We start from the raw sequence: 13,994 nt of genomic DNA, 5'->3' as shown, positions 1-13,994 counted from the left end.
CAGCACCACTGCCATCCACAATTAGCACATCTCCTTTTCTTTCCCTGCTCCTTTATCCCCCATCTCCCTTCAGCTCACACTGTCCTCCCCTCTGCTTTCTTTCTTTTCCCCTCCTCTCACCTCGTGACACTTCTTTGGCCTTGATTTGGAGGCAATTTGACTAAATAGAAAGCCACATGCAGCAGACCACTCTCAGCCTTAGCCAAGCAGCTTGCTTGACCTTTCCCAACTCATTTAGAATCCATTTGGCTTTTCACGCTCAAAGAAAGACAGCAAGGAAATTCATAGCGATGCGTATTGAGAAAGGGGATGTCTCTGAAAAGTTAATGGCCACAAAAACAAGTCCATGCAAACAAACGTATGACGCATACACACCGGTAAAGCAGACTGGACACTTGAAGGTTCCTCCCATTCCCTCGAAGCTGTGCTCGATCAGGTGGCACTGAAGCTTCGCTGGTGAGTCAAAGGACTGGCTACAGAGCTTGCATTCATGGTTCAATCCTTCCTCTGCAGAGAAGAAACAACAAAAACCAAAAGAAGATAATTTAATCGAACATCTTATTATTTCACATGAAATTTAAATTCAGATGTCAAATACTCCTGTCTGTGACCTCATGACTCAGACAGAAACTAACATAACATGTGGTCTGTTGAAATCAGGCATAAATCAAATGACCAGCTAAGATCCAAATTGCTCAGATGATGCCTTATTTTTTGTACAAAGTGATTTTTTTTTACATACCTTGCAAAATAACATTTTTTTAGCATTAGTGACTTAAAACTGAAGTCTGAAAGCAGAAGAAGTTAATTAAAATAAAAAAGAATAATTTCAAGAGACAATGTTACTGAAATGATAACATTAGTTCTAAATTATCACATTCTTTAAAACATGCTCATATATCAATTTACATTTTATAATACACAACATGACAGACTTGGCATTTAAATGTTAAACTACCTCCAAGCTCTGGCCACAGTTTGAACAAATGCCATTCAAAACTGAACCCTCACACACATTTCAAGTGCAATGATCTGCTGACTCAGATTTCTAGAGGGCTGGCCATCTCCACTGCGTCAATAAAGGACCAATGTGGCCCGGCCAATGCTGGCAAACATGACATTAGGCCAACTGCTGCAGAGGGGATGAGATGGACACACCAAGGACTCAACAGCCCACTGCTTGTCATATAGGCCCCATATGCCAGAAGCATTAATACACATTCCAGGAAGCCAGCTGTACCAGACTTAACCCTGGAGGATCCATGTATAGGGTTAAATCAAAGTGCTTCAGTCAAATCTGGCAAAACATCTGCTAAAAAATAGTGATTCTGGCTAACAGACAGTACTCTGCAGGAATGAGCGCTAGATTTGGTGTCTTCACAAGCAGGTTTCCTCATTTAATTTATATATTATTTATATATGATATATTTGTATATTTTTTATAATTGTTATTTATATTAAATTACTTTTATATCTGTATATCCACCAATAAGCAGCCACTTTTTGTTAAGTTTCAGGGAATATGCTCATTATGTTATATTTAATCATCAACTTTCCATTTCCTGTTCCAGAACTTTAACTGAAAGAAACCTTAAATCAAGTGTTGTTGCACTGTGAGAAAAGCTTTGCCAATATCACTTTGAATGCTTCGTGTGCATGATGGATATTGCCACTTTATTGGAAGTATATAAAACAGCAAAATAACTTCTTTTCTGCACCCGTAGATTGATATGGACTCATTCTGACAAGTGCAACCCAGTGACCCCTGATGTTTCCAGGAAGAGAGGTGAATGGAAACTTGTCCTGCTGCGCCAAAAGAAACAGCGGGAGTATACGTATGGAACTTTTTACTGCAACACATTGCCACATGTTCTTTTCTCAGTAATATAAGCATATGGCGTGGCGTATCACATAAAGTGGTGCCTACAGAATGAAAACAAACTGAAAATTGTGCATCAGCGCAAGCTCACAGACTGTTTCCTCATGACTGTGTGGCACATGGTAAAGGCCAATCGAGGTTGCTCATGATTTGTGAGGGAATGATTTGCTGGTGTGTTGTGCAATCATACATTTGACAGGAGAGATGCTCTGTAGCCTACATATGCATGCAAGAGTAGCAGCAGGCATCAGCAAAATGGGGGGAGGAGGACGGCATGAGTGCATCGTCGCAGCCGTGCCTGAGGATCACTGCTCTGTTTGATCACCAATCACTTTGCTTGTCTGTGTGAGGGTGTACACTAAGGTCAAGCTTGCTGCAGGGTTCACTGATCTGTTCTCCTGCCATATGCGCAGCCCTCATTTGACCCTGGTGCCCAATGCTGTCCCTTTGGAGACCTGGCCTGCTTCATTATGCAGATAATTCTGCACCTGCCTGACTGACCTTGTGTGTGTGTGTGTGTGTGTGTGTGTGAGTGTGTGTTTACGTCTGTGAGCAGGTGCACCAAGGGAAAAATGGCAAAGCAACATTAAAACAGTATGCTTCAAATTTGAAAAAAACTGCATGGTGTTATTCTGTGTTTTCCTATTGCCAACACATTTCCAAAATTCCACACACTGACTGTGACTCTTGGCCCAAAGCCTGTTCATTACTGTTGGAGATGTGAGCACTTAATAGGACTCAAACATATGACTATTGCTAAAAGAGGTTCGGTAAATCCCCTAAAGAGTTGGACACTGTAGTTTTTACCAACCACTTCTAAAATAATAGTAATTATTAATTTGTTAAAGGCCATGCAATGAGCTGGTGTCACATCCTGGGTGTACCCTACCTCTCACCCGTAGTCAGCTGGAACAGACACCAGAAACACCCACAACGTTTCCTCTTCAAGAAAATTATTTAATGAGTAGTTTGTTGGCAACTACTAACTATTAACTATATTTAAACCTTGTAAATAATAAATAAATAAATAAATAAATAAATAAAATTCACAGTCAAAGTAAAGTGTGGTCATCCAGATGGATGTATTGGAAATGAGTTGTGCTATATACAGTATATGTTACAGGTTGTCTATATATGATCAGATATATAGGCTTACATTCTATTGATTGCTTTCAGTTATACTGCATTCACATGTTTATTTGCAGCCCTGAACTGAAATTGATCAGTAGCACAAAAAAGACACTGAAAGTAACTGAAGGAGCAACAGAGGTTTTACTGGGAGTGTATGATGAGTAAATGGTTCTCTGTTATCCTGTAATTCACTCTGTTTGAGGGTGGGTTTGTGTTCCGTGCTGTAACAGGGGTTGAATCAGACTGGCAGCCTGTTTCTTAGTGAGAGCCAAGGGAGGAAGTCAGCACGCTCGCCCCAATAGCTACCTCATTGGGCTGAGGTCACTTCCTGTTGCTCCCCCAGCTCTTCTCCTGGGTTGTCCAATCAGCAGGGTCCTTTGTGAGCCCCCACCCTCCTCCAAGCACTGAGCAGACTCTGGATATAGTTACAGGGCCACAGGGGACTGTCAGCGCTCTCCCTCTCCCTCTCTTCCACCTCCAAATCTCTGTTTCCCATTCTCCCGAGTGTTCTCTACTGCCACCACCCTGCCCCTGTGCACTCCTAAGAAAAATCTTTTAGATGAGAACTGCTCCTCTGCCTGCTCTCTCTAAGCATCCATGACACCAGCAAAGTAAGCCCATCTACATATCCACAGGGCCTTGCGTTCCTGTGGCTCATGGTTTATGTATTACACAGCTCCTTAAAACACAAACGCCTAATATCTCTCCCATGTGGAGGACAGGGGCGGGAGAAGGAGAAGAGGAAAAACTCCTCTAAGAAAGAATGGTCTTTATTTTTCCATCCTGTTTACTTTTCATCCAGGCTGAAGTTCATGTGTTGTTGAAGGTTGTTTGGGACGCTGGGGCTTACGCGTCTAGTTGTATAGTTTAGTCAACTCTTCATGTCAAAATGACTCACCTGCTCTGGCATATTGAATTGTGTAAATTGGAAGTGAATTTGATAGAGACGTCTCAGTTTGTTTAAAGTGCAAATGCACAGCCATCAGCTGACAGTAAGTAAAAACTAAAGTAACTACAGAAGTCCAACTTCCTGATGATGGTGTGTAGAAGTATAACACAGGGCACTGGCTAATTGAAAACTCTGCCTCAGCTTATTTCATTTCTCTCCAGCTCCACCAACACCACTGCCCCTTGCTCTGTTTAAACAATTCTGCTAAGGAGCAGTTTGATTTGGAGGGGAATTTAGGAGTGTTTAGGCTCTGAAAAAGAAAAAATGTGATACTTAGATTTACACTACTCTTTGGGGCATAGCGAATGGTTCTCAGAAGCTCGCTTTGAGAGGGACCTGTGCTGCTTGTGTCGCCAAAGCTGCACACTCCAACAAATGATATTAAGGACATCAATCAAGGCACTCCTTTGCTGAAAGTAATGAGTAAACAAGCAGGAGAGCAAACTGAGAATTCTTTAGCCGGTAGGATAGTGTTGTTTTGGAAGCGCCACAGACAGAACTAATGTAAGAATCAAAGGTGGCCTGGTTAAACTAACACATCAGACCAATGTAGAGTTTCTAAACTGACAAATCTTCCCATTAAGGCAGAAAAACCTACTCAGAGTGATCTTGTTTATCATAAATTTCAGCTTAAGCAAGTGTTTTCTGTCTGTTCTGCCATCTGTTCCACAATATTCAGCAAGGTGTCGTAGTTGCATGTTAATAAAACGAGGAGCTTTGGTTTTCATTGGACTCACGGCTGTATATACAACCCACTGCAGGATTGTGGATGGTAGAGGAGTAGACAGCTTCAGGCCTGTAAACAGTAGGTGGGTTTACTTCTCTCTTCTCTCAGCGGGAACTATCCATTAACAGATAATGGGGGGAAAATCAGAGTGATTAAGGCCCAGGGAATTATGGGTGAATACAAATTGACTCCACCTCCATGTGGTATGCTCTCTTGAGGTGGAAGCAGTGCTCATAAGGAACAAACTCATTTCAGAAGTACTACAAGGCCCATTAAGGCCCAGAGAATGCTTTGGATGGGGGTAGGTAGGTGGTTGGTGGGAGCGCATAGGGATGGACTCCCCCTAGACCGAAGCTGATTGGAGAACTAGTGCCTGGGGGGAACGTTACTCATATCTATTTCCTACCTCCGCAGTGAGAAAGACAGTGAATCAAGTGCAAAATATAAAAATTAAAGTCTATATTTAATCAAGGTACCTTGAAAATTCAACCAATTTCTATCAAAAAGTTAACAACAACAAACAGTTCTGAAAATGTGGTTGAGGGCTCGCTATTAAAATCGAAGGGACTGGAAAATTACTAAGACATGACGCTTCACTCCAGTTTCCCTCTATGGACGTATAAATGTAAAAGACATTCAGTCTGTAGGAAAAGAGAGAGAAGCGAAAGACAAGCTAAGTGGAGTACTGAATCCCTCATGTCAGGGTCCCAGGATCGGTGCATGCCTGATGCTGTTTTCTGTCCTCTAGAGGGAGGAAGAAGGTTGAGGCGAGATTGTTGGTTGTGACATGTCAGTAGTGGTGATGCCCACGCAGAGCGAGAGCAAAGGATTCTGGGGGAGCATGTCTCTGGGAGACTGTCTGCTCTGATGCATGGCAGTTCGTTGGAGGTGCTAATCAGAGCAGGTCTAGGCTCACGCTAGGATCAGCCACTCAGGGCCTACATTAGCCGCCTCACAGCTCCCCTGGCTACCCGGCCAGAGTTGGAAAACCAAACTGACAGGCTTTTGTGTCGAGATAAACATGCGTAACGCTCGAGTGGGTGTTACAAAAGGTTTAGTGGGATAGAACACCTTTTGTAACACACAAAATATGGGGACAGAACGTAGGAATTCTTTTTTTCACTCAAAATAAACATAGTGAACAGACGTTTCCGCTTGAGTTATTTCACCAAGAGTCCCCATGCATTCCTTTTGTCAGGCTTTTCACTCCATAGCTAAATATACTGAACTCACTAGTCTTTTTATTATTATTATTATTATTATTATTATTATTATTATTATATTATTAATGATAATAAACCATTCTCTACCAGTAGACCTATAAAAACTTCAAAATTAGATACTGCATAGAGTTTCATGAATCATGATCTAACCTTTCAGAGGGAAACTAACCCTCCGTTTCAATAGAATTTGGTGCAACTGTAGGCTTTTAAAACATACTCTGCCATTTTGAGCTTGGCCTACCATTCATACAGCTCAAAACCTCATTGGCTGAAACTCAGTCAAAAGAACAGTGTGTAGGTCATAGAGGCAGAGGGAAAAAAGAATGGAGAAATCTACAACAACAAAGGCAAGAGAAGAATTCTTGTTAACGAATGATGTGTGGGCGCCTCAGCTGCAGGCAGGTACGGAGGTCCATTGGGGACAAACAGTGGAGGCTGCTGAGATGGATTGTATGGGAGCGCTGGACCCCCTGCAGCCACACCAACACCATTCTGTGCTAAAATGCTCTAATTTACTTTATAAAATAAACTGCTGGGCTTTTTCTTGTTTAAAGGAAATAAAGGTCAAGTGACTACACCTCGACTTTCTAAGACTCCTGCGCTCAATGGCCGTTGAACAATTTTTTTTTTTTTAAAAAGCAAAAAAACAAGAAAACCAAACAAACAAAAAAAAACAGAAAAAAAAACTTACTGGCATGGAAAGAGGAGCGATGAAATTAGGTGTGCATAACTGGAATCTTTTTCCAGTCTCAATAGAGTGAATGGCCTGATTGTGAGAAGTTAATTACGGGCACATGCCGGTTTTTTCACCAGCCTCACTGTGGCATTGTCAGGCAGAGGTATGTGGCTCTATGGGGTCTGTGGTCCACACAAAGGAGAAACATAGAGAACGTTACAGAGAGGCCCCTTGGCTGAGCTCACGGCATGGAACACTGTACAATTAGCCAGCCCCTACGTTCTGCCAGCTTATAATTATCAGTGCTTGTCTTAATTGACTCCCTTAGCCTGCTGCAGAGGGACAACCCCCCCCATACCCCATTCCCCTCTGCTTACGCGGGCCGCTGAGTTCCACGCCGGGCTCTCTAAAGTCATTTAGGAAAGCGTTCATATTTTCAACACAAAAAAGGGGGAACATTTGGTGAGAGAGAATTCATCATCAGGTGTCTAGAGGTTTTCCTTAATAGAAAAGCTGAGTCCCACTGAGTGCGCTCCGTGTAGCGGCCAGCCACGCATGCTCAGGACCAGCAAGCTGCCATTCGCAGCGGGCCAGAAGACATTAACATAATTTTATATAACACAGGCACCCGCGCTGGAAATTTAATACATCTCAGCAAATACGAGACGGGCGTTTTGCATAATTTTTTTTTTATTCTCTACCAAGCCTCCTCTATCCCTTCTATCTCTGTCCTCGCTCCACATCTCTCTCCTGTCGTGTCTTCGTCTTGCCTCTCTCCCTCTATACCATCTTCCTTGCCCCCACCTCCCCTCTACACAATCACCCCTCTCTCCTCACCCCATGGTGCTGTTCTCACTAGGAGAGGGGAAGTTCATTACCTCAGCTAAATCAGAATTAGTCCCTTCATTTTGACGGGGCGAACTTCATTAGAAAGGCCCTTCCTTAATCCAGCAGGGAGAACTGATGAATCTACATGGGGGCAATAATTTGCTTCACACAGCACATTCAGCCACTTCCTCCACACTGTTTCCTTCTTCTTTTCTTGTGTCTATCTGGCTTATGTACGTATGGTTACACTTTTATTAGATCAACAGCCCCCCCCCCCACAAAAAAAAAAAACTGAGAAAGGAAAACACCTGCATATAATTAACTAATGGCAGCAGAAAGGATGTAAAGAATGAGTTATGCTGTTTGGAATGTCCCGTCTCCCCAACAGGCTTCAGGGCCTCAGGAGCAGCCATATCTGACTTGGCCGACACTCAAACACTGGCTGAACAGGCCAGGAGACATAGCTGACAGGAAACTCTTTCTGAGGTAGCCATTCTAGGATGTGTTACAATGGCACGTTTATGTTGCACTGTGTTAGGATACCACAGTCTTGTGGTTATGCTTAGACGATATATACAAAATTTTGCCAAGAGAAGGCACTTCAACGGTTCGGTTTTTTAGATCTTTGTGCTCCACCAGAGAGTGTAGAGATGTGAATCAGGATGGACAGCCCCTGACTGCCATACCACAGCGCCTGGTGTCAAACAGATGTGCAGCTTGGCAGCTACGCTCCCTAGAAAACAGTCCATGGATTCCAGGGTCGCGCAGAGTCGTGCTGCTCTCACTATTCCCCTGTCCATAACAGTCTCAACTCCCCCACGCTGTACCCCTGCAGTCTCCCCTCGCTCATCACCTCCACACAGGGGTCCCCTGACTGGTAATTTCGTCTGCCGAATGTGAAATCTCCGACAGCGATGCCCCGTGCTTTTACCCCCTGCCTCTGTGGCTGATGGGTAAATTGGAATGGCGCTCCCTGCTGGCGCCGAGAGCTCTGAACAGACAGCAGCACACACATGCTGAGGCACCCCTCACACGCTCCGTCTATAGTAATATAGTGGACATGCACACTCTCTTCAAGCTGCAATATCCATGCACTAACACATGTTCCACACAGTGACACACACAAGGGAACAAACACACACTGTCGCACACTCACAAAAGGTTCAGGTACGATGTGCACAAATATACACACAGACAAATGCAAGGTAAGTGGTCCATGCTTGATCAGTTCAACCTCATCTGCATAAAAATTGAATATAATAAACAAATAGAGACTACGAACTGAGTCAATATATGTTAGAATTTCAAATGTGCATCATCTGAAATGGCTCAGCTTGAGTCCTTCTGCTAAAACCGCACCTGACTTCTGTTGCCATAGTTGCCATGATGAGTAAAATACAAGACAGAACACACTTAACCAAATAGTGATTGAGGACCACATAGCTAGGTCTTCATATGTGTAATAAGAAGCGTGTGTTTTTCAATAGGCACACTGTAAAATATCAGAAAGAGACAATCCGTTTTGATGCGACCAGGCATCAGGGTGAGATTTCCCAGAGGGCTGGTTTAGTTACATGAGGCTTCTACTCCATCTATCTGTCTATTTTTCTCCTCGGTCAATCCTCTGAAGCATGTGTGAACGGTTGAGTCCACCCTCAAATCGCAGGGACGTCCTGAAATAGTCAATGGGACCTGAAGGGGCTAAAGATCACTGCAGAAGAAACCACAAAGGCCTTCCTGTCAAAGACAGTGCTTTCAGGGGGGCAGGGGGTGAGGGGAAGCCAGAGGGAGGGAGTCGGAGACGGGGCATACATTTCATTATACTTAAACCAACTGTGGGTTCAACTCCAAGCCCTGGATTTCCAATGGCATCTCAAAGGATGGAGTAAGTGGAGGTATAAGAGAATGGGTTTTAAAAAGAACACAATGGTTGGTGGACAAAGGCAGGCAGCTGGACTAATTGCTTAGGGGCTTGTAGGAATATTTTTCTTTGAGCTGCTGTTAAGGCTCAATTTAGAGGTGTGTAACATGTTAATATCCCTACTCCGGCTGCAATTATAATGTTGCAGCCGGAGTAAGAGTTTTATTTCACAACTTATTTTACATATATCATAATGAAACTAATAATTCATTTCCTCTTATTATTTCAGTATGCTGTACATAGAATTACCTCTCCTCCTCTCCTCTCCTCTCCTCTCCTCTCCTCTCCTCGACTCAACTATGTTTAATTTCCTGCACATGAACACAACCTTAAATGGGCCTGAGACGAGACAGGAAAAAGCAGTGCTTATCACAGACGTGCCCAGAGTGGTCTTTTCAACAAGAGCTCTCCAGGTCTTTTAAAGAGACTACTTATCCATTAAGACTGTCAGAGGATGCTAGCAGAAATGATAGGCTACATCTCCAAAAAGGTCTGCAGGGAGCAGGCACAGACGGGGGGCTGGAGTTAAGGGAGACTGAGTTGGATCGGTGGACTCCAGTGGTCCATCAGAACAAGATTAGGGATATGCACCTTGACTGTGCCACATGACCTTCAGGCTTTCTGGGGTCTTCATTCTATCTTAGCATTATAGTGTAAATACCCTTTTGATCATTTTTGCCAAATTATGGAAAATACAATTGCCAGTCTAACCTACTTTGCTTTACAAAGAAACGTCTATTTAAAATTCCTTGGAGTATTATCTAAAGGGCTATAGAATTACAAAACACTATTATTATTGCTCGCTTGGGGGGGAGCCCTTGCTCATTAAGCTTCAAAGATGTCTTGGGTTTTGATTATTCTATCAGCTTGATTCTCTTATTATAGTGACAAACTCCAGCTATTTTGTTGCCAATCTCCTTCCAGCTGTCACATCTTTTAAAAGATCACAAAAACCTTCAAAAGGACTTGTGATACGTCTTCAAATTCACCAGACATCACTTGATTCCCCCATTGAATTTGTAGGATTAACTTGAGAAAGAAACGTCTCATATTTCCTAACTGGCTGCTACGTCTGACATCAGAGTGTATGAGATTCTAGCATACTGGTATTGTCCAGGGGAGGGAACCCTCACTCTAACCGTCAGCACATCTCCAAGTGGGACAGAGATGATTAAAACACACCATGGCTGTGACTGACAGACTCCCCATCGCTTGTAGAAGATGACATGTCTCCAAGTCACACAGAAAAGCAACTCCTCTAATTTTAACTTTGACTACAACACCGACCCCCTCTGTCAAAACTCAAAAAAACAAGAAGAAAAAAAACAGCCATGGTGAGATTCTTAACTACAATGAAAGTAACAACTAAACGGAGAAATAAGTTTAAAAACAACAATAGGGAGGGTGAAAACAAAAGGGGTGAGAAGGCGCCATTTCCCCCTGGTGCACACAAACAACAGGAACCTGTGAGCTTGTGACAACACCTTCAAACCTTTCTGTTACTTTCACAGAAATATCTGATGCTGATGCTCCAATGTGATGCTTCCACAGCAGTCTTGTCCCCACACTCATTCAACATAGCAAACTCTTGGCTGCCGAAAAGAAATCTATCCTCCTAACCGACTGCATTTGACATTTGTCATGACGGGAATAAAGTGAGAGGAAAAAAGAAAAAGAGAAGCGAGGGGGGAAAGAGATGAGGACAATGAGGGAGTGGCAGAGGTGATCAATGTGTGAAATTGTATGTGGGGAAAAAAATAATTTGCCATCGTCTAGGTTTGCTGTAATTTTAATTTCTTCACAATAAGTAGGACAGTAGAAGAGAGTTCCTGTTATTGTCACATTCTGTGGAGAGCTCAGGGTCTTGTACTAAATGATTCACAGAAAACGGAATCTTTTACATTGGCGTCAGCATTTCAGCTGGGCGCCCTTGTGGGGGAATTCTTTTTGTGTGTTTTTATTGAAGTCTGCACTGAGCGCGCCCAAAAGCTCTGACAGGGGGCCCCCGAGGGCTCTTGTCTTCACCTCCAAATCATAAGATGGAGAGACGAGGCTCCCTCTGTGCTCTCAATTATACCCCTCAACACCCCTTTTCGCACATACACTTGCAACTTTGCCCTCCCCGCCAAAAAAATAAAAATAAAACAGAGGCAGAAAGGAGAAGTCTTCAGTAATACAGTCCCAGTGGAGATCTCCGCGATTGCTCTGCAATGCTGGAACAGCTGACAGACTCAATGTGGCGGGTCCATTCCCTGCAGTATGTCAGAGTTGGTGCTACAGCATGACGGTTAGTACCTCTCTAGGGATGTGTCTCCTTTGCTTGCCCCTTCATGCCCCTCACATGACAGGCCTCCTCTGACCCTTGGAGACACTGTTGCTTTACCCCAATTACTGCTGCAGGTAGGTGGAACTCCGGGTTACTTGCCCCCTGAAGTCTCTTTACCTTTCCCAATCTCTCGGGTGAGTGAGGACCCATCTGAGGCTCTTGGCACTGTCAAGAGAGAATTGGAGGGGGTCGACACAAAGGGTAGAAGGAGGCTCGGGTGTTGCAAAACATTTGATGCAATTTGATCGCAGGGCACAGCTGCCGAAACATGGGTATTGAGGAATTTCTGTTAGCTTGATGGGATTGACTTTGCATAAACGGCCCCTCTTTTCCACTCTGAAATGGGCCATTTTCCACATGTTTCAATAAATATGACAACCTCTCCAGCAATATGAGTGCAATGTGGGAGTTTCAACACCAGCTAGAGGGAGCTTGAGTCTTTTTTCGAGCTGTGAAATTCTCCATCTCTGGCTGTCTTTGCTAAAGACCTCATCCAAGTCCTGCTGCCTGACCTGTCAAAAGCAGCCACAGCCTCCCTAAAATGCCCAAACAAAATAAACTAACAACCGCTGGCAGGGTCAGAGGGCAGCAGCTCTGGGTGCCTGGACTCTGGCGGGCTCTGTGATTGGTAGAAAGGGCAGTGAGTAAAAGGGAATCTTTTCAAAGTGAAATCTCCAGCTGATGGCTTAGAGATCCACACCCCACAGTTTGTTTCTCTCGCTTCTGTCAGGAGTTTTGCCCGAGCCATTTGGAAGGATTAGAAAAAGTGGGGGAAGAAAAAAGTCATCTGGGCAGATTGTGTGTTGTGTAGGGTCTGAGTGATGGCTCCAGGACCACTTGGAGAGTGATAAACCTTTGACCTTGACAGCCCCCTGTGGTGACCGGTGACCTCTGGCTTTGTGCCATACACTCAGTGAGACAGGTGCAGGCATGATGTGACCACACATCCTTGGCAATATTTTCCTCATCTGACCAACCTGAATTTCTGGAATCTCAGGCTGTGCAAGGAACTCTGTTCCTTTACACTGTTTCAGAGTCAAGTCCTACTACTCTAACTTACTGCAGAGTTACTCTGTATTTTACTTGGCCAGTAGTGAAAGCTCATTATCAATGGTTCATTATATGAAACAGTGTAAAAATGAATTAAATCAAAATTGAAGAGGCAGGGAGCTGAGAGAAACATTCCATTTACAAATGGATTGAGTTCCATTTTTAAATACCACTTAGTGGGGCCATACGTAATGTTATGAAAGAAACAGAAGTGTGGAGATTATCAAAGTATAGGTGTGTGGTGGCACACAGCCTCATTTCCTGCTCTGCAGTGGGCACTAGCTCCAAGGTTGAGCCAGTCCACCCCAGTCTTTCTCTAGATCCATTTCCTCTCCCTAGGCACATCCCTCATGTTGTTGGCCCAGTGATTCAGTGCCTTGCATTAAGAGCAATTCACCTGCCTCCGGCGTCCCAGCGGCATGGGTCCCCTAGGGAAACCAGGTGGAGCATAAAAAAGTTCCACATATGGTAAAGTCAAGCTGCTCTGTGGCTGCCGAGTGTCTGCTGTGGGGATAGAGGCTCCTAAAAGGCCCAGCTGGTACTTGGAAAAGGGCTTCTGCATTACTACACCTCAGTGTCTGTTTGGGCTCCCCTTTGGAAAGTGTTGGCCGGCACACATGACCAGCCATTTTAGATTTCTCCCACTACTCTGCCTCATCCCTCGCTTCCTCCCACCTTCCAACTGGTTCTGTATCCAATTGAACATTTGGTACTCCACTGCTGGTTAATCAAATTCCTCCATCTGGCCCTGCTATCCCTGTGGAACACAAAAGGTGCAGCATGAGCCCGGGTCCAAGTGCATATTGGGAGGGAGGAGGGGGATGGAGACATGGACTGCCTACCTAACTTACACAACCCAGTCAACTAGATCAGGTAGAGACCATGCGGGCCAGGCCTGATCGTTTTGGGCAAACAGGAACAGCTTGGGAGTAAGTATCAGAGCCCTGCTGTTCATATAGAGCTCGGGGAAGGCAGTAGGTTCATATGACAGTAGGAGGGTTTTATGGGCTAATACCTCCACACACACTGTAGAATTCAGAATAGACACAAGCTTAAGTGCCAATGGCTACAACAGAAGGGAAGTACTTCCCTGATGTTGATATTATTTACCGGTTGTCGCAGTGGCAGCAGAGGTCACTGGTTTTGGACAAGAACTGGCCAGGAAAAAAAACACACAAAAAAACAACACATTGCTTTTAAAGTCACCTTTACTAAAAGGCATGTCTTATTATTGTGACATATGTGGCAGATGATCTGTCTGTTCTTTAGTCTGCTTCAGTAGGA

At 44.1% G+C, this 13,994-nt stretch overlaps 1 protein-coding gene across 3 annotated transcripts in view; it reads right to left on the bottom strand.

The window, feature by feature from the left end:
• The window catches only part of LOC137611900 (zinc finger protein 521-like), an 88,503-nt gene that overhangs the window by 18,546 nt on the left and 55,963 nt on the right, over nt 1-13,994 (bottom strand). For all 3 annotated transcript variants that reach the window (XM_068340057.1, XM_068340059.1, XM_068340058.1), the window contains one exon: nt 376-507. In XM_068340057.1, the coding sequence (XP_068196158.1) occupies nt 376-507 (132 nt within the window). The remainder of the gene's footprint in view (nt 1-375; nt 508-13,994) is intronic.

The sequence above is a fragment of the Antennarius striatus genome, chromosome 18 (genome assembly GCF_040054535.1).
Source record: "Antennarius striatus isolate MH-2024 chromosome 18, ASM4005453v1, whole genome shotgun sequence".
NCBI lineage: Eukaryota > Metazoa > Chordata > Actinopteri > Lophiiformes > Antennariidae > Antennarius > Antennarius striatus.
Note: the sequence above shows the minus strand (reverse complement) of the source record. Positions and strands in the feature narration are given on the sequence as shown.